General features: G+C 34.4%; 1 protein-coding gene across 3 annotated transcripts in view; it reads left to right on the top strand.

Annotated features, from left to right (window-relative positions):
- The window catches only part of SLC4A10 (solute carrier family 4 member 10), a 395086-nt gene that overhangs the window by 354020 nt on the left and 20642 nt on the right, over positions 1 to 20424 (top strand). For all 3 annotated transcript variants that reach the window (XM_033231304.1, XM_033231305.1, XM_033231303.1), the window contains exons 16-21: positions 3208 to 3369; positions 4795 to 4908; positions 6362 to 6523; positions 12678 to 12929; positions 14150 to 14218; positions 19848 to 20021. In XM_033231304.1, the coding sequence (XP_033087195.1) occupies positions 3208 to 3369; positions 4795 to 4908; positions 6362 to 6523; positions 12678 to 12929; positions 14150 to 14218; positions 19848 to 20021 (933 nt within the window). The remainder of the gene's footprint in view (positions 1 to 3207; positions 3370 to 4794; positions 4909 to 6361; positions 6524 to 12677; positions 12930 to 14149; positions 14219 to 19847; positions 20022 to 20424) is intronic.

Here is a 20424-nt window from a genome sequence, read left to right as displayed (position 1 = left end):
AGCCTCTTGATATCTTCTTCAATATGAAAACCCAAATGATCCCATCTCTAAGTTATATAACATGATAGTTTATTCTATATGTATTTTGCATTATGTGAATAATTTAATACTAAATAATAATATGCATTCTATGTATTAGAAACTTCTGAATTTTTAGAGTTCTAAGAAGCAGACATACAGCACAGTTATCAGGCTAGCTGTGAGTTAGATACCCTAAGTTTTAAGGTCAAGTAGAATAGTGAAAAATATTTTACAATTGAAGCAAACACAGCATTGTGGGGTTGTTGGGTTTTTTCTCTTTTTTTGTCATTTTAAAAAGTTTTGTATTAGGTGCTAACATTCAGGCAGAAATTTTCATATTATTTTTCATTAGTTAAAAGCAGTTTTTGCAATGGATAATTGCTAATCTTGACCAGAAACAGTCTTTATCACCAGAGGGAATACTATATAAGGAAAACAATCTTGTAATGTTTAAGGAAAAAAAAACCATTAAAATTTTTGTCTAATTTTTATGCTGACTTTTTCCTCAATATATTCATACTGTCATCAAAAATATTTTATTAATAAAGCACTGAACTAGTGGCTTTTATAACTAATTTTGTTAAAATAGTGATATAACATTTAATTTACATATTGTTTATTTGGCAGGTCCTGTAATGTTTCATTGAGTTGTTACATATCTCATGAATTATAATTTATACCTTGCCAACTCAGCAAGGGCAAAGAACTTTAGCTTTCTTTGATTCTCCCAAATTGCTCTATGCATAGTAAGTGTTAAACATTTGATAAAAGTACTTAATGTCTGTTTTGAAACAGTTTCATCTTACTATTTAATGCACATATTTATGGCAAGCTAGAGTACTTAAGTGTGTACATATATATGATCTCAAAAATCAGCCTTTATAAGAAATCCTTAGGCACGATTTAAAATATTCATAAGCAGTTAACCAGCGTTTGGTGTTTCATTGCCTGAATTACATATTTAGCTTGTACATATATAAGGGGCAGGACACTAATGCTAACTTTAATTTCTTATTTTATCTAACTTAATTTTTGCCAACTTATAGAATTGCTGAAACTTAGAATGTGTTTGAAGAGTAATTAGTAGAAATCAGTTTGTCAACAAGCATTTTTTGAGTACCCATTGTAACTGAAACCATATGTTAGACTCAAAAGAAGAGAGCAGGATTTGGATTTGGTTTTCATTTCTAAATTTCAGGACTTACTCTGTGTGTATGTGTGCATGTATGTATGTGTGCATGTGTGTGTGCCTCCGTGTGTGTGTTGGGGATACAATTAGTATAAAACTGCAAATAAATGTTGAATTTAGCAGGTCACAATTTTTCTTTTTTAAAGTTAGCATTTTGTTTACTCCCAAAGAGAAAATAAATAACGTTTTCAAATATGCTTTAAATTAATGGAACTAGGCAGGCCATTGGCAAATTGTAGAGTGTAAGACAGCTAAGGGATCCTTTAAATGTCATCTATGTTCTTAAGAATTGAGAACAAGATCCCGCCAAATGACTTTTATACCTGTAGAAATGACAAAAGATGCTCACAAATTTATAGATAACGTGTTTATCATGGAACTTTTAGCTCCTTTTTCTATGTAACCATTTTGCTACCCATTGTATTGCTTAATAATTGCTCTGCTAGCATTTCTGGACAGGTGCAGAAGAGGAAGGAAAATACAAGGATTCATTTTTGCCACCTTATCTATTTTTACAGCATTTTGAAAGAAGGAAAATTAAAACTTTAATTAAGGCCTGGGGGATTTTTCTGTGGTTTTTCAATTAGCCAAGTTGCTGTGCTCTGCGTTAGCTTAACATGAATAATTGGAATTTAACTTTGCCTATCAAGGAAGATGTTTGCAGTTAAATTAGAAAAGGGGACAGATTCTTTAAGACAATGATAAGGTATATTAACTGTATTTCTCAAGACTCTCAGGCTTAGGGTAACTAGCAACTCCAAGTAGATTTTACTAGTTGTTTGTTTTCAGATGACAGTGTAGCTATTTGTGATTTATTCTACAATCTTTGGAGTGTATTTACTTTTTGCTCTACAAGGATTTCAGGCCTGAAGTTTGGCAGACTCTGTGTTTGTGGTCAATCTATGAGTTCATATTTTTCTCCAAGATCTCTCTGCAATTCAATTTATGTTCAGGGCAAGAATATCTCAAGGACTAATGAGATCACTGGATCGTTTAAACCATTATTTCCTGTTTTGAAATGTAAAAATACTTTAGTAATCTAATTTTTAAAAAGATAAACCAAAGTAAGTTTAAAATAATTTTTTTTCTTTCAAAATATTTGTTTGAAATGCTGTTTTTCCTGGAGGAAAAAAAAATTTTTTTGACTTTGCTGCCACCTCATGGCCAAGGCAGTAATTAGAAATAATTCTTCAGGCTCTTACAGAACTACAGTTGCAGAAGAAAAAGTAACCCATGGAGAAGTCATAGTAAATATGAGCTTTGCCTTGCTCATGTAGTAATTTTATCTCATTTGTTCTTTAATCCAAGTTCGATAGTCCCATCTTTGACTTACAATTTCATTTCAGTCATCGTATGTCATAGTTTTCTTGTTGCCTTTCTCATCTTTCTTGGCAGCTTTTGGACTAGATAATTCTACAAAACATTGTTCTTCGTCGATAAGCAATAATAATCTCACTGCAGAAGTCGTGTTTGTATCACAGGTCTGCGGCTGCCCACCAGTGGTGAGGCCACAACAAATTATTTAACCCCTCTATGCCTCAGTTTCCTCAGACATGGAATATAAATAATAACATGAACCTATTTTATGGGATTGGTGTGAAAAGTAATTTAAGTGATGTATTTAAATAGCTGGGCATAGTGTCTGACCTTAGTAACCAATCACTATTACGTATGTCATATTTTCAATACATCTGGTGTTAGGAACTTAGTAGGTATTAGATTTAATGCACATTAATTAATTGGTAAATCAATTAGTTTTATACATTTAAATTTAAAAAGTGGTTCATGTTCAAATTTTTCATAAACCTTTGATATTTCTCACCACCCGTCCAAGTGGAACTTGAAAGTCATAATGTAATGCCTGTTAAATCATTGCGAGAGCCATAAAGGAAAAGCTTCAGCATCTCAACTACAATTGATCAGAAGGTGTTAGTTTTCTGCAAGAAATGTGTCCGGTTTTTTCTTAGTAGCTCCATTTGTTTTACTTCCTCTGGCAGGAATGCAAATCATTGCATGGAGAGTATGTTGGACGGGCCTGTGGCCATGATCACCCATATGTTCCAGATGTTCTATTTTGGTCGGTGATCCTGTTCTTTTCCACAGTAACTCTGTCAGCCACCCTGAAGCAGTTCAAGACTAGCAGATATTTTCCAACCAAGGTACTTAGACTATAATTTTCTTGATCTAAATGTAAAATAACATAGGACAAAAGAAAGAGTAATTGATGTAATAAAGGGAGCCACTGAAAGGCTTTTGTGTGAGTGAGCTGCCAGGTTAGTTGTGGGGTGAGATGAGGGGCTGAAGAGAAAGAATTTTGTGATGCAGGTGCTGGGAGTGCATATGCAGGCTTTTCTCCTAACTGCAAACCCCGCGGATCAACTCCTACTTTCCTACTGACATTTTTGGAAATTCACAGCACACACTGCATTACTGATTGTCACTTTTTTGCCCAGTGAACAGTGGGAACTATTCCAGCCTGACAGATACCTCAGAGGAGCCTATGTTACATTCTCTAATTGGGGAAGCCCCCGCAAGACTCATTGGAACAATATTCTCTTTTTCAGTGTTTAAACCGTCAATCCCTCCCCCTAACCCACTACTTTTGCATCTGCATATTTGGAAAGGAAAGTAAACAGAGAAACAGCTTAGTTCAATATTTAACACTACAAAGTAACACCTATAATGTCTAATTCCGCCAAAAAAAATTTAAAAAAAAGGAAAAGAAACAAGGAAACAAGCTTCTTAGGGATGAGCTATAGATTATGATCAAAATTCCACTCTGGGAAAATATTTCAAGAACTGTTCCTTCCGAAAGGGGCTTCTTTTTTGTCACCACTTTCTTCTCTAAAGTGGAAGATTCATTTATTTCCCCAAAAAACTTAGTCTGATTAATACAAAAACATTTTTATAAGCTGAAACAATAATCTTAAGCATTGTGTGTATGCTTGTGTGTATGTCATAAAGGCATCTTAAAATAGACTAGATCTGGATAATAATTGTATGTGAATATTTGCTGAGAATTGGCTTTATAAATGAGAAATGGCTTTAAAAATTGGCTCACATAGAATCAATTTTAAATTTGCCCACTCTGTTGTGTACATTCCCAACTGTCATGCTTATATTCTAGATAAACTAAAACATTATGTTTCTTTGATAAAAACAGATAATTTTATTTTATGATGCTTCAAGTTTATCATATTAAGATGTTACCTGTGTGAAAGAGATCCCTAAAATCTGCCAAATTCTGCCCATGCTACCTTATTCTGTGTTCTGAATATTCACATGCATGGGTTCATCATAAAGTTAGATTTTAAATAAACATTGAAAACAACTCAACCACGATGTAGCTATTCCATAATGCCTCATTCTGGAAAGGTTGAGTGTGTACCAATCTTAACGACAGTGATACGTAAATATATATTCAGGTTCTGACAGAGCTAATGGTAATCTTATAGTATGCATAAAATATAATATTATGATATTATGTCATAAAGTGTTTATAAAGTGTGACTCTAGATTATGTTCCTGAGTATTCCTTGATATTTATAGCTACTTTAAGTGACAAGTGTTTTCATTATTTTTAGGTTCGATCCATAGTGAGTGACTTTGCTGTCTTTCTTACAATTCTGTGTATGGTTTTAATTGACTATGCCATTGGGATCCCATCTCCAAAACTACAAGTACCAAGTGTTTTCAAGGTGAATTTATCATAGCACTTACTGTCTCTCTCCCTCTCCCCATCTCTCTCGGTCTAATCTTCATTTAGATGATACCTATAACCCTAGTACTTAGGATTTTCGTGAAAATATAAAGAATTTAGATTAGAAGAGCAGTAAATGAAATGCACACAGCATGACTAAAACTGGGGTCTAATGTTTAAAAAAATAAGAATTACAAAATATAAATAATTATAAACATAAAAATTGCTTTAAAAAATTTCCTGTCAATTCTGACAGTTGAAATACCTATATATAACATTCTTAAAAGATAAGGAAACATTTGAAACTAAGAGAAAAGGATTATCTTGGCAGAATTGTACAGTGAACAAGGCTTGACAAACAGATAAAAATAGATTGGGAATAGAATTCTGACCGTGTTACTACTGAGGTACAGTTTGAACATTCCTTATCCAAAGTGCTTGGGATCAGAAGTGTTTCAGAGTTCTTTTTTTTTTTTTTTAATTTTTGAAATATTTGCAAACACATAATGAGGTATGTTGGGGGTGGGACCCAAGTCTAAACACAAAATTTATTTGTTTCCTATATACCTTATACATATAACCTGAAAGTAATTTTATATGCTATTCTTAATAATATATGTGACCTATCATATGAAGTGAGGTGTGAATTTTCCACTTGTGGCATCATGTGAGTGCTCAAAAGTTTCAGATTTTGGATCATTTCAGATTTCAGCTTTTCAGATTAGGAGCGCCCCTTTGTTTTCTCTGTCAAACAGGGCTGGGGACTTCTATATAGGACTCTTGTCAGGATGAAATTTTGAGAATCATCTCAGTCAGCAGTCATGTTTGGAACCCTTCCCTGAGCCTCCGCTGTGACCAAGTATCTTTTTTTCCATTTCCACTCAATAGCCTCTGCACATCAAAAATAACAGTTACAATACCATAATGATGTATTCTGTTTAGATGTCTGTCTCTGATTCTAAACTGAAAGAAGCCTCTGATTTATCTTTGTATCTCAGTTCTAGCACAGTGTTCTATGTGTCAATGTGCTATTTGTAAATTTCAATACATTTTCCAATAGCTAATGGTAAATATTGATATTATTTTATTTAATACAGGTATTGATTAAGAACACAGATTTTTCAACAAGTCTGTCAGAGTTTAAATCCCATCTCTACCACGTACTAGCTTTGAGATCTTGGGCAAGTTACTGGATCTCTCTATGCCTCAATTTTCTTTTCTGTGTCATCTTTAGAGTGTTGTGAAGAAAAAAAAAATGAGTTAAAATATTTAAAATACTTAGAATGGTTTTAAGTGCTTTATGAGTATTATTATTATTTATTGTAATAATAAATAATCACTCAGCTCCTCTGTTTATAATTAGGGCTTTCCTGGTAGCATCTGTAAGACTTAATTTGATCAAGTATTCATTAATCCAGTTCGTAACTATGCACATCCTTTATTTTATACAGCCCACCAGAGATGATCGTGGCTGGTTTGTTACACCTTTAGGTCCAAACCCATGGTGGACAGTAATAGCTGCTATAATTCCAGCTCTGCTTTGTACTATCCTAATTTTTATGGACCAACAGATTACAGCTGTCATCATCAACAGAAAAGAGCATAAGCTAAAGGTATATTTTAACATCCATTTTAATGTAAATCATTATGACTTAACTGATATCAACTGATGTTCATTTGACTTCTCCTGTATTCTTATTCATTTGTACAGTGAAATATATAAAATAACGTTTTCAGATGTATAATTTTTATTGTCTTACAAGATACTTGGTCTTACAATGATTGGAAAATTTACTTATTTGTAGCACTTGGCTGAGCTCAAGTCTGAGAACTCACCTCCAAGGCATAAAATAAAAAAATTGTCAAAGTTCTAACTTTATCATATTTAGCATATTTTAGTGAAATAACAATCTGTTCTGGTGAAGTACAACCATACCAACTTGTCTTACATCTGAGATTCCTCTATTCCTCTATTTAACCCTAAGTGTATATATTACATTTAATTCATTATCAGAATAAATTACAACTTCAACTATTTCTCATTTTGTTTAATTATTTTTCCTTCTGCCTATAACAACAAAATCCAGACATAAACGTCACAGTTTGGAAGTGACATCTTTGAGTTTTATTGCAGATTTCACTGTCTCTTTTATAAAAAGAATAAATAATATAGATGTGTCTTGGTTACATTCTGACCTTGCCATTTTGCAGTTGTGAATAATCAAAATTGTTCACTGGTATGCAGTTTGCCTGAGATTTGTAATGTAAGCACTATCACTTACTTTCAGGAATATGTTAACTAAAGTCAATGAAATCATTAAATAGTTAAAAATAATCTGCATCAAACCTTGTAAAAACAGAACATGCACAATCTTGTTTTTGTTTTGGTATCATGGGGAAATTGCCAGCTATTTTCATATACCCTTTAAACTCTAGGAGAAAAAAATCATTGTCAGAGCAACAGAAATCATGCTTTATAGAATTTCTTTTATAAGAATGTTAGAAAGATGAAAAAAATCTCTGATTAAACTCTGATGCAATATATTACGTTAGTGCAAAAGTAATTGTGGTTTTTGCCATTGCTGTTAATAACAATAATAACATAAATGTAAGAAAGCACACTTATTTGCAATAAATCTTATGAAGAAGGAATTTTGAGTATATGGTGGAGAGAATGTGTGTCTATCTGAAAGGAAAGGACATTCTTCATTCTCTTTGTAGAATGTAACTTCAGAATTCTCACAACTTTATGTATTTTATTAAATGATACATTTTAAAAAATCAACTAAAAAACTGTTTTAGGAAGAAAGTAAGCCATATAATTATTATTTACCTTTCAAAAAAGACTTTTTTAGCCTTCATAATTAGGCAGAAATTCTAGTGAGTCCACTGAAAAAATTATCCTTTGTAAGAGCCATCAGTTAAATGGATTCAGGCAGCATTTTTTTCTTGTTGTAAGTGGAATCATATTAAAACAAAGTGTGGAAGTGAAATGTGTGCTGAGATTGTTATTATCTTCCTGGGCATTCTGAATCTTTGCCCTTTCCTAGGCCCTCAACCTTATAAATCACATGACACTTGCTCTTACTCCATGTTCTTCATGAGCCCTTGACATTCACAGCCTTTCCAAAGCTCCACACCGACAAATACACAAATTTCCCCCTTCACATATACTGTGGAATAACAAAAATGTAATAAAGCGTTTTGATCCTTTCAAGTACTTGCATTTATAGAATTAAATGCAGAACTAGAACTATTTTTGTCACCGAAATAAACCTAGGGCTACATTACTAAATCTGTTTTATTGTGCAAAGAAATGATTATGTAGTCAAAAGTTTCATATTTTTGCCCCTTACTACTCTGGATTTGGTAAATGATACAGCAAATCTGGCTTAATCATAAACTCTGCTCTATGGCCACAGGCAGAAGAGTCAGCCCGTTCTTGGCCACTGCAAATCGGAACTCTCCATCCTCCTCCTTAGATATGAATACTTTAAAAGCAAATTTCTTCCAGTGAAGATGTATTTCGTCTACATTGAATCCCTATTGGGCCTATAACTCTTATCTCCTTAAGCTTCTGTAGAGTGTGGTCTGATGCTACTGGGTTTCCCGTTAACAACAACAAAATCACCTTCTCAGAATGTTATTTACTCAGAGTAACGGTTTGTTCCATAGTACTTCTCCCCGCTTCACTGAAATGTTTGCAGTCTCCTGGCTTTGACTTGAACCACATTTTCACTAAAAGATGTGTTTCTTGAGTATATCACCAGACCACAAGCTAACCACTTGTGAAAGCATTTTCAGCTTTTACTAATTTTCTTTTCTCACTTAAGAAACCCATTTTTGCCTTGGTTGGAGCATTCCCCGAAATTGTTTAATGAATCATGTTTTGTAGTTTGTGTATCAAACACTTGGTAGACTCCACATCATGTATCTAAGTCTACATACACCCAAATCAACTCAGAATTCCTCTTTTCATTCTTTATCTCTCCCAAACACATTTTAGATCTTTTTACTTTTTCTTCACCTCTATTGCCAGAACTAGTAGCTGGTTTTCTTTTAGATGATATTTCTCATGCTGATAAAAATGTTTTTATTGGCCAGGCACAGTGGTTCACGCCGTAATCTCAGCACTTTGGGAGGTCGAGGCAGGTGGATCACGAGGTCAGGAGTTAGAGACCAGCCTGGCCAACATGGTGAAACCCCATATCTACTAAAAATACAAACATTAGCTGGGCGTGGTGGTGGGCACCTGTAATCCCAGCTACTCGGGAGGCTGAGGCAGGAGAATCATTTGAATCCAGGAGACAGAGGTTGTAGCGAGCTGAGATTGCACCGAGCTGAGATTGCACCATTGCACTCCAGCCTGGGCAACAGGGTGAGACTCTGTCTCAAAAAAAAAAAAAACTGTTTTCATGAGTGTCACTATGTACACAATAAAGCTGTGTTGCACTGTATCAGTGATTTACTACTCCCGAAGAATGCAGGAGCTCAAAATTAGTAAAACTCGAACTCATTGCATTCTGTTATCCTTCGGATGGCTCCAGAGTGAAAGAAGAGGCAAATATAAAAATTTGAGAATGTGAAGTATCATGTATATTATACATAAATGTACATATAAATCCATACTCTCTCTAGCATTTGTTTGTTTGTTTGTTTGTTGTTTGTTTCTCCCTTGGAGAAGTGGATTAGGCATAAGTTAACTGAATCCCTTTGAAAAGCATTAAAAATATCTACTTGGGTTTTTTAAAGCACATTCTCTAAATGTGAAAAGAGAGATATAATCTTATAAAAAAGAAAGTTTCTGTTAAGATACAACTGTGGGCTTTTCTACATGTTTCTGTAGACAGTTCAGGCTTCTTTTGACATCATTTTTAATAAACAGCAATACAATCCCGGATCACTTGAGTAAATGAATGCATTTGCAACATTCATTTGGCACCATATTCTCTTGATGATTATGGCATTTGATATGTTCTTTTTTGCCCTCTTTGTCAGCCTGGTTCTTCATGTCAATCTATAGTCTTTTATGTGGTTAACTTGACAGATGCAGGAAATTGCTGCCAAGCTTTGAAATGAATTTTTTCAGCAGTGGCATCTGGGTATCAGATGGTCCTCTTGGCTGGCCTCTTGTCTTGCTGCATGTTGGTTTTAGTGGGGTCTGGTGTAGCATCACCTGTTGCTATGCTCCCTTTTCCTCCCATATGTCCATTTCCTGTGATTCATGGATGAATGTGAGAATAAAAGCTCTAGCTCTGTCTTTATTTGAGAAAAAAATCTACAGAAATATGTTAGAAGGTGTAGAGTTCTCTCTCTGACAAAGGGTACTTCTCTTTGGCTGGCATGCCTATCAGCTAATAATTTTGTTACAAAGTCCAAGTTTTTAAAGACATTTTAAATGAAAGGCAAGAAGGATACTGGTTAGTTAGGGGAAGAGCAAGAACTGCTTTATTTATTTCCTTTGGTTTACATTGAATCAAGATGCTCCCATTGTTGTACAGCATAATTAGGGGAAATTATATTTTTGCTTTTGTTATATATTTATACATTACAAAGCTAGCTTTATGAATTTAGAAAAGAGATTATTTCCTCTGAAAGAATTATTTTGCCCACTTCCTGCAATTCAGAATCCCACTGTTTACATTTGTATCATATTTTTTAAACAATAAGAGCTATTGGAAATCACTATCATGATGAAGGTCTCCCTCATATTATTGAGCTGTATGAATGTGGACTCTAAGAAAGTCCAGGTGTGCTAAAAAGTACAAGCCTGACTCTCAAGGCCCCCTGTCTTCTGCCCTCCTCTGATGTTCCTCTCACAGCCACTGGCTCCTCTTACATCTTTCGTTTTCTCTTAGCAGTACCACAATTTTGCAAAACAGCTCCAAGGGAGCAGCATTCACATTGTACTCCCTTAGAGGCAGAGGCTTAAGTATGAGGTCCTTCACTGTTCTACGTCTTTCTCCCTCCAGAGTTGCTAGGACAAAACACTTCTCAAGCTGCTTAAGACATTGTCCTTTAAAGGGACCAAAATCTGAGTTCTATTCTATGGAATTACACCTTCCAAAATGTTTTACAAAAGGCCAAGGTACAATATTACGGTCCTGGCAAAGCTTTTTCCTATGCTTTTTTGGTTATGCTGACACCAGGCAGTTTCTCTTCCTACTCTTCAGCTCTTACTAATCAAATTCTTTTTTGACTTACTTGCAAAGAAAAGTTTCCAGAGTCATATTCATTCAGGAAATTGAGTTAGACATTTTGGTGAATTGTAGCATTGCCCCAGTAAGCTGAGCCAATGAAGGGTACCACTGCTTTGGTGCCAACATAGGAGGAACAGGTCCTTAGGTACATAACTCTTATTTTCTCCTCACTATCATCTCTTGCACTTTTATAATTTGGAAGGGATGAGCAGAAAGGAAAGAAAGTACAACTGAGTTTAAGAATCTTCTTACTAAGAAAACAAAATCACAGAGAAAAGACTACCATGACAAATATGCAACAGTGTGTTTCACACTCCAGGCTATAAGAGCTTTCATATTAACTGCAAACTGCTTGAAGTTATGTTAAACTACTGCTAAAAAAAGACTATTATTCTCCTAGAAGAATTGGTAATTTCTGCTCATGATCGTAATAACAAATTTAACTGCTGTATTTATTTTAAAATTACACTTACTAAATTTGATTCTGAAATGTTTGATGCATATTTTATTTTCAAAAAAGTCAATTTGCAACTGTTATTGATCGCTTATTGTGTGCCAATGATTGTGCTAAAAACAAGAGGAAATACTGAGAAGTTATATAAGTTATCTGCTCTTAAGAAACATATTAATAGTTTTACTAAGGAGCCTTGAAACCTAATGAGTACAAAAGAAACATTTATTGCTTAACCATTAGAATATAATAGTACCTAACATTTTCAGGTCGCTTTCTATTCAACAGATATTATTCTAAATTATTTACAACATTAACTCATTTAGTTATCACAACAGTCCAGTGAGGTGCCTTCTGCTATCATCATCATCATCATTTTTCAGATAGGGAAAAAGAGGCACAAGAGCTTAAGTGATTTATTGGTTGAGCTAGCATTTCATTCCAGGCAGTCTGACTCCAGAACTTATATTTTTAATCACTTTATTATACTGCCTCTCATGAAGCAGTCACTAAAAATTAAAAAGGAAAGGTGGAACATAAAATAGGCCAACCCTTTGGCTGCTTCTGTGGCTCTACACTTTTGGTTCCTACAGGATGTGGAGGGAGTGCTCTTCCCGATCTTTGATTTCCCTCTTCCGAGAACACCCTGTCTGTGCAAGAGGGCAGTTTCCACACACCCCACTGCACCTGTTTTTCCTCCTTTACATTTCCTATCTGGGCCTAGGAAGCACTTAGTTTGCAACACCTGGAAGTCATTGACAGTGGAGTAGCATAACAGAGGAAATAGAAAACAAAAAACTGTGATTTGTAAGGAGGGGCTTAATTTGTCTAGTGTTCAAACTTAAACAAATTAGAACAAGATAGCACTATATTAAGGAAAAAATGACTATACAGGGGAGCTTAGGCTCCATGATATTATTTTTTCTAATAAAAGTCATCCAATGAGACAAAAGAGGGCAATTGGAAACTGAGTGTTTGTTTAAGAGTTTACTCCAGGAGATCTGATATGAAGGGCTTGTTGAGTATCATCAGGAAGTGGTTTCTATTCGCAATCAGGCCATCCTTAGCCCTGTTGTTGACACAGTTTCTTTCTCTCTTTCTTTCTTTTTTAAACAGAAAGGTTGTGGGTACCATCTGGACCTATTAATGGTGGCTGTCATGCTCGGTGTATGCTCCATCATGGGCCTGCCATGGTTTGTGGCTGCCACAGTCCTCTCCATCACTCATGTCAATAGCCTAAAACTGGAATCAGAATGTTCAGCTCCAGGAGAACAACCCAAATTTCTCGGCATTCGGGAGCAAAGGGTTACAGGGCTTATGATTTTTATTCTTATGGGTTCATCAGTCTTTATGACCAGTATTCTGAAGGTAACGAAATCTGTCTTTATGAACTTGAGAGAAAGAAGAATATATTTATCATAATTTAATATTTTCATTTGAATCTGAGCCATAAATTTGCAAATATTGTGTGGCATGTGATGAAAGTGATGAATTTCTTAACCATGTTTATATAATTCTTCATAACCTAAGGGAGGGAAATTATGTCCTATATTTTAAAACCGTTAAATACATAAAAATTTAGTCTGGCAAAGTAAAATTTGATGAGTAAATTATTGTAACAATTTTGAAATGGTGATCAAGCTATGGGAAAAAGTCACTCATTGTTTCTGACTGACTTGTGACCCAAATTCATTACAGGCATTTATAAAGATTCTATTTTCTTGTCAATGGATAAATATATTAACAGTTAATATTACTTACTATTAATAAAATATAGAGGTGAAGGAATGAGCCATTTTAAGTACTCTATAAAACCACTGTCTGGACATCATCTTTGCATATACTGATTTCTTTTCCACAGAAAACTTGAAATCTATTTTAAAGAGGATTAACGAGTAATTATTTTGTCATGTAATTTTGTCAGATATTTCCAAAGTGTGTTAATTGTGCTATAAATTACAACACATTTTATTTGCATATAATTTGACATTTTAATTAAATTATTTAATCATTTACTAGTTTACTAGTATTTGATCATTAACACAAGTACCTTTGCAAGAATTATGTAAGTAATTATGTAAGTAATTATCTTATAGACATAAGATGATGGTGAACTATTCCAATACAAAGAGAAAATCTGAGTAATCCATATATTTACAAATACCTGGCATGATGCAGGAAACACATCTAAATGCTAGCTTCATTCTTTACCTTTAATCCAAATATCTTATCCTTGTAAAACAAAATTCAAATTGTCTCTAAAGTGGCATAATAATAGTATTATTATTCATTATATACTACATGGTTTTTAAAAATAGATTTTGACTTATTAAATAATTATAACAACCCTATTGTTATCATCTCCTTTTAGATATTGGGAAACTAAGGCACAGAGAGCTTAAGTAACTTCCCTAAGGTTACACAGCTAAAAAGTGCTAGAGCTGGAACTTGAATCCATGTCTTCTGAATCTGTACTATACTGTTTCTACTCAAAAATGCCTTTTTTCCCCGTTTTTTTCTTTGATAAGTGCAAAACCACAATATATTTGAAAATGATTTGTGCCTTTTCTCCAATTGTTCTTTTACAGTTTATTCCCATGCCAGTGCTATATGGAGTGTTTCTTTATATGGGTGCTTCATCTCTAAAGGGAATTCAGGTAAATTACTTACAGTACTACAGGCACATCTGTGATGACTTATCTTAAGATCTACTGATAAGTCATGTGACAGCTAAGAAAATGATGCCACCTGAGGAACAGCTTTTAGACCACAATTAAACTTCTTCAAACTTGTTTTTCTTCAAAACTTGTTTGAAGAGTTACAAAAGTTAAAGAAGATTCTCTCCAGCATCTAAGGTTCATAAACTTATGGTAATTTTATTTATTGTAAGTATATTAAAACTGTAAGAGGCTTAGATTTGACAGCGATTTTAGAAAAATCATAGCTATATATTTCAATGCATATCCAAATGTTTATAATATTTGACACTTTAATCATGTGTATGGACATCTATTGGTAAGAATAGGAAAAATCTTTATGTACAAAGATGTTCATTTTAACACATACTATTAAAATATTGGAAACAACCCAATTCTCTAACAGCGGTAAAATAATTAAGTAACCTATGGTATATTCACTGAAAATTGATAATTTTTTATCAGTTAAAGTTCCAATGTACTTTTAGGAACTACAAAAGTAACATGGCAAAAATGCTTACGACATAATACAAAGTAAGAAACTACTGACCATAGGTTTATAAAGCTATGAGTTTGAGATGGGTTGTAAAGGAAGGTGTAGAAATAAAAACAATTTGTTGAGATAGTGATATCCTGGGGTTTTTACACCTTGTTTTGTTTGTTTTACTGTTATATTTATAAGATTATTTTTAAAATTAGACTAAAATAAAGATATAGGCAGTTTCAAGTATAAGGGGAACTTTGTGCATTATTTAAGTAAGTATTGGTTAAATAAATATTTTAGGCACTAATTTGGCAACAGATCAGCGAGATGGTTCTGGTTCAAGATGTCCCATGTGGTCACTGTCAGGGTGTGGACAAGGTCCACAGCATCTGAAGGTTTGATAGTGCTGGAGGATCTGCTTCCAAAATGGCTATTCCACAACTGTGGGCATGAGGGCATCAGTTCCTTTCTACCTGTTGGTAGGATGACTCAGTCTTTTGCTACAGTAGCCTCTCCATGGAATACTTAGTGTGTCTTCAAAACATGGAATGTAACTCCTTCAGAGTGAACAATATGAAAGAGAGAGAGAGAAAGAAAGAGAGCGAGAAAGAGAGAAAGGAGAAAGAAGGAGAAGAGAATGAGAGAGAAAGGATGAAAAGTGCTTTTTGATTTAGTCTTCAAAGTCATACATGGTCATTTCCACATTTTCTATTTGTTAGAGGCTATCCACTAAGTCCAGCTTGCACCCAAGTAAAGGGAAAAAGGAGACTCTTATCTCTTGAAGAGAAGAGTATCAAAGAATTTGTGGACACATTTTAAAACCTCCACAAGTGTATTCTCAATGTTTACAGAAGCTGTAGGCAAATTCTTCCCACATATTTCTTTTATGATACTGTTATTGGTTGAATAGTGAGTGTTTCCTGAAAATTTATGTCCACCTGGCGTCTCAAAATGTGACCTTATTTGGAAATAGACTATTTGCCTATGTAATTAGATACAGATATGAAGACAAGATAATCATGGATTTAGGGTGAGCCCTAAATCTAATGACTGTGGTCCTTATAAGAAGAGGAGAGGGGTTGGGTGCGGTGTGTCTCACACCTGTAATCCCAACACTTTGGGAAGCCAAGGTGGGCGGATCATGAGGTCAAGGGATCAAGACCATCCTGGCCAACCTGGTGAAACCCCATCTCTACTGGAAACATAAAAATTAGCTGGACGTGGTGGCAGACGCCTATAGTCCTAGCCACTCGGGAGGCTGAAGCAGGAGAATTGCTTGAACCCAGGAGGCAGAGGTTGCAGTGAGCGGAAATCACACCACTGCACTCCAGCCTGAGCAACAGAGCAAAACTCTGTCTCAAGAAAAAAAAAAAAAAAGAAGAAGAAGAAGAAGAAGAGAGGACACAGAGAGACACAGGGAAGAAGGCCATATGAAGATGTAGGAAGGCCGGGCATAGTTGGCTCACACTTCTAATCTCAGCACTTTGGGAGGCCAAGGTGGGTGGATCACCTGAAGTCAGGAGTTTGAGACCAGCCGGACCAACACAGCGAAACCTAGTCTCTACTAAAAATACAAAAATTATCTGGGTGTGGTGGCGCATGCCTGCAATCCCAACTACTCAGGAGGTTGAGATAGGAGAATCACTTCAACCCAGCACGCTACTGCACTCCAGCCTAGATGACAGAGGGAGACTCTGTCTCACAAAAAAAAAAAAAAAAAAAAAGGGAGAAAGAGATTAGAGTTTTGCTGCCATTAATCAAGGGTACCAGGAGCCACCTGGAGCGGGAAGGCGCAAGGAAGTTTTCTCCCCTAAGACCTTCAAAGGGAGCGTGGCCCTGCCAATATCTTGCTTTAGGCTTCTGGCCTCCATAAGTGTGGAAGAATATATTTCTATTGATTTAAACCACCAAGTTGTGGTAATTTTTTAGGACAGTCCTAGCAAACTAATAGATTTCTACTTAAATTGTCCCTTGAATAATCTTGTCTTATAATTTAACATTATTTAGCCCAACACTCCAATGTTCTTGAAAAAAGAGACTAGAGGCTTATTTATCATATAGTATTTTGTCAACTGAAAAGCAAAAATAAATTGCGACTTTTTCTGTGACACAGTTAGACTCACTGCTGTTCATAGCATGTAAGAGGATAGTTAACCTGCAGGACAGGAAGCGCAGGATCTCTGTTCCTGAGCAAATGACTAACCAGCTTCTGAGTTTGGAAGAAGCAGCAGCACTTAGGCCTTAAGACGGTACTGGGTGCCAGTCTGAGGCAAACTTAAGTATGAAGTCATTGCAGGTCATGGAACACCCAAAATTGATAGTATGACTGACTCTTCATCCTGACACTGGGAAACAATTAACTGGGAGAGGGAGATGAATGAGCCATGTGATGTATTTTATTTTTACTCAAATTAGATATAATTTGCTCATTTAAAATTTCATGTATGAAAAGTATAGTTTGATAGAATTGGTTTTGTAAGGCATTAGGGAAGAATACTAAAGAGGTTTTGTTATATTTGTTTTTCTTTTTTCCTTTTTTTTTTTTTTTTTTTTTGCCTTTGGCAAAAGTTTCATGAGTACTAATCTCATCTGTAAGTGAAAAGTATTTATTATTAGGCCCCAGGCTCACATAAATACAGCAGCAGAAGTTTAAGAAACAAAGTAAAATCATTTTGATGATAGGTTTCAACAGATTTTTCCCTCTAATTCCACATGATTTTATACCCATGAGGTTTAGAATTAAACAAGAATGTCAAGTTTTGGAGTTATTTGGGATGTGAATCTTTTAAATGAAAATTGAAGAAAACATTATCAAAGGCCCATGAGTTAAATATAATGAGTTTTAAAGAACACAAATGAAACAGCAAGCTGGGGCACACGTTGACGAACAGGGTCTCACACTGAGAAACAGGGTTTGTGAAAATGTAAGTGACCCCAAGCCCAGGAAGTTGAAATTCCTATTGGAATTGTAACTAACTGGGTGGGGAAATGTGATATTGATACTAGGATATAATAAAAACCAAATGTAAAACTCAGAATACATTTGTCATGATGATGATTATTATTTAAATATATGCTGAATATCAACAGTTCCAGGAGCATGTTACTCTCTTACCCTGTTGAAGGAATCTATGTTACCTGCTTGTTTGGCAATATTAAGAAACTTATTATCTGAGCTTCTCACTGTGAAACATGGCAGAAAAAACAGATCACAGTGTTCTCAGGAATGCTGTTTCTGTATTCAGCTATATACCCACATCTATATTCATTCCAACACTTCAGGAATCCAAAGTAAAGCAAATGTGCCATTTAAACAATAACAATTGAAGCACCCACACACTGAAGTACACTTATGCAATAACATAGCTTCACAAATGGAGAAATGGTAGCTGGGAAAAACTAGTTCTATAGAAAAGGAAATATTCCATTGTAAGCCAGAAGATTTTATTTTCTTTCTTTCCTATTCCTACCTCTACCGTGCACCAAGTTTTTGTTTATTTAATGACTTTTAAGTTTAAATAATATTTAGGAAATAGAAGTTTTAAAACCTAATGACACATACATGGACAGAATGGAGAGAGAGTAGTCAGGAATGAGTTCAGCACTTAGTAGTCTGCATATAATGTTTCAGTAATGTTTTTGGAATATATAAATGAATATGAATAAATGAATGGTCGGGGAATGAACTAATGTATGTACGATTCTTATTTAGATAACTGAGGGAAGGAAGGCCATGTCATGCCATAAGACACAGAACACAGAAGGGAAGATAGGTTTATGTTGAGTTTGAGATTCTTACTATATATATACAAGCAGGTCCTGGTGAAACAGGGTGTTTTGACTCTAACATTTTGACTCAATGGACAACTGTTCCTTTGCATATTAATTTGACATATTTGATGAGAATTGCCTATAGTTTTTTAAATAAATTAGTTAAAAAATAAAATCTAATATTACTTTTTGAAAATACGTAATGGATGTTAGTGTAGAGATGGCATGAAATAAAACAGTGACTGACAGTGATTGAAACCATTATTTTCTAAATAATCGCCTCTAATTGGAAACACTGAAAACTGCAAAACTTGGCCGAAGAACAATAAACCAAACAATCTACATAAAATAAAACTATCATGTAGTATGATTTGTTAGTAAATAAAATGTGATTAAAGATTTAAGCTTCCTGTGTGCATTTAATTTATAAAATTCAAATTGAGAAAAATTGGTTTGCTTGATTAAAAAAAAGCCCTCAAAGTCAAAGCTGTAACATAATAACAATAGTTTTATGTGATACTATGTACTATCTTTATGGCAAGATTGAAACAGAAATAACATTGAGATGAAAGTTATTTTAATAAAATACAACTGAAAATATGCAAACGACAGTGCTGCATATAAAGTTAATCAAGAAATTAAATAGAGTTAACAAAATTTGCTCTGGAACATACTTTATTAACAAAAATTTATTTAGGTTAAATTTTTATGGTTAAGATGTTTGTGTTCATAAGGACAGCATCTAAACTTTTGTTGGGGATTAAACAGGCAAAGTCAAAACAGCAGAGTCAAAATAAGGAGGTTAAAATACCGTACTTAGCAGCTGGATAAGGGTTTAGAACCCAAGAGAGAGCTAAGGCAGAGATGTAGGTCTGTGAATCATTAGCAAGTATGTGAAGGTCAAAGCCATGGTTATGGATGAACTATTCCAGGAGAAAAGAAGACAGAGAATGCAAGTCCAGGAATCCCAATATTGAGGGGCAAATAAAGGAAGAGTTTGTGATGTGACAAGGAAAAAGAAGATGGTAGTTATGTTTTGCTTCACAGGGCTCCACTCTTCAAGGTAGCAATATTTAACATTGGCTTTCTATTTTTAAACTCTTCTAATTGTAACCCATCTCCATATTCAAGAAAATGTGGGCTATTATTAAGCTGAAATTGTAGTGTTTCAGAGGGTAAGCATAACAATCCCATTGTCCTGATGCCCAGGTATCAACTTAGTGTTATCCAGGTATGTCATTTAACCTAAAATTTTGGACCATATTAAACATCAACTTGTCCTACTTTTATTGTTGTCTTACACCTAAAAACAATTTAATCTGTTTAATCTTTTAGTTCTTTGATAGGATAAAGCTCTTCTGGATGCCTGCAAAACATCAACCAGATTTTATATACCTAAGGCATGTACCACTTCGAAAAGTGCATCTCTTCACGATTATTCAGATGAGTTGCCTTGGCCTTTTGTGGATAATAAAAGTTTCAAGAGCTGCTATTGTCTTTCCCATGATGGTATGAAACTTCTGTCAACTCTTTTTCTCTTTCTCTGATTTGCTGGTCTCTTTGGAAACAAACACATGAACTGAAATTGGAACAACAGAGTCATTTTGAACAATTATTGGAAAATATAACTTTTGGTACTAAAAGTATTGACTAAGATAGGGTTTGAGAATGCCTATGAATTTCAGTGATTCATATTTTTGTCTCTATCACTCTGAATGTTTGTGGTTGTCTGAATTAATTGAAGCTGGATGGAAAAATGCATCATTCCAAAATTTAACATTAAAGATACTAGCAAATGTGAAAAATTAGGAGGATTTTAAAAACAGCATTGTATTAAATGTTTCAGGCAAGTTTCAAATACTTCAAAAACTATAGTGAATTTGAATGACTAAATAGTTTTGTAATTATTAAT

Source organism: Trachypithecus francoisi, unplaced genomic scaffold (genome assembly GCF_009764315.1).
Source record: "Trachypithecus francoisi isolate TF-2019V2 unplaced genomic scaffold, Tfra_2.0 Lachesis_group13, whole genome shotgun sequence".
Lineage (NCBI taxonomy): Eukaryota > Metazoa > Chordata > Mammalia > Primates > Cercopithecidae > Trachypithecus > Trachypithecus francoisi.
Note: the sequence above shows the minus strand (reverse complement) of the source record. Positions and strands in the feature narration are given on the sequence as shown.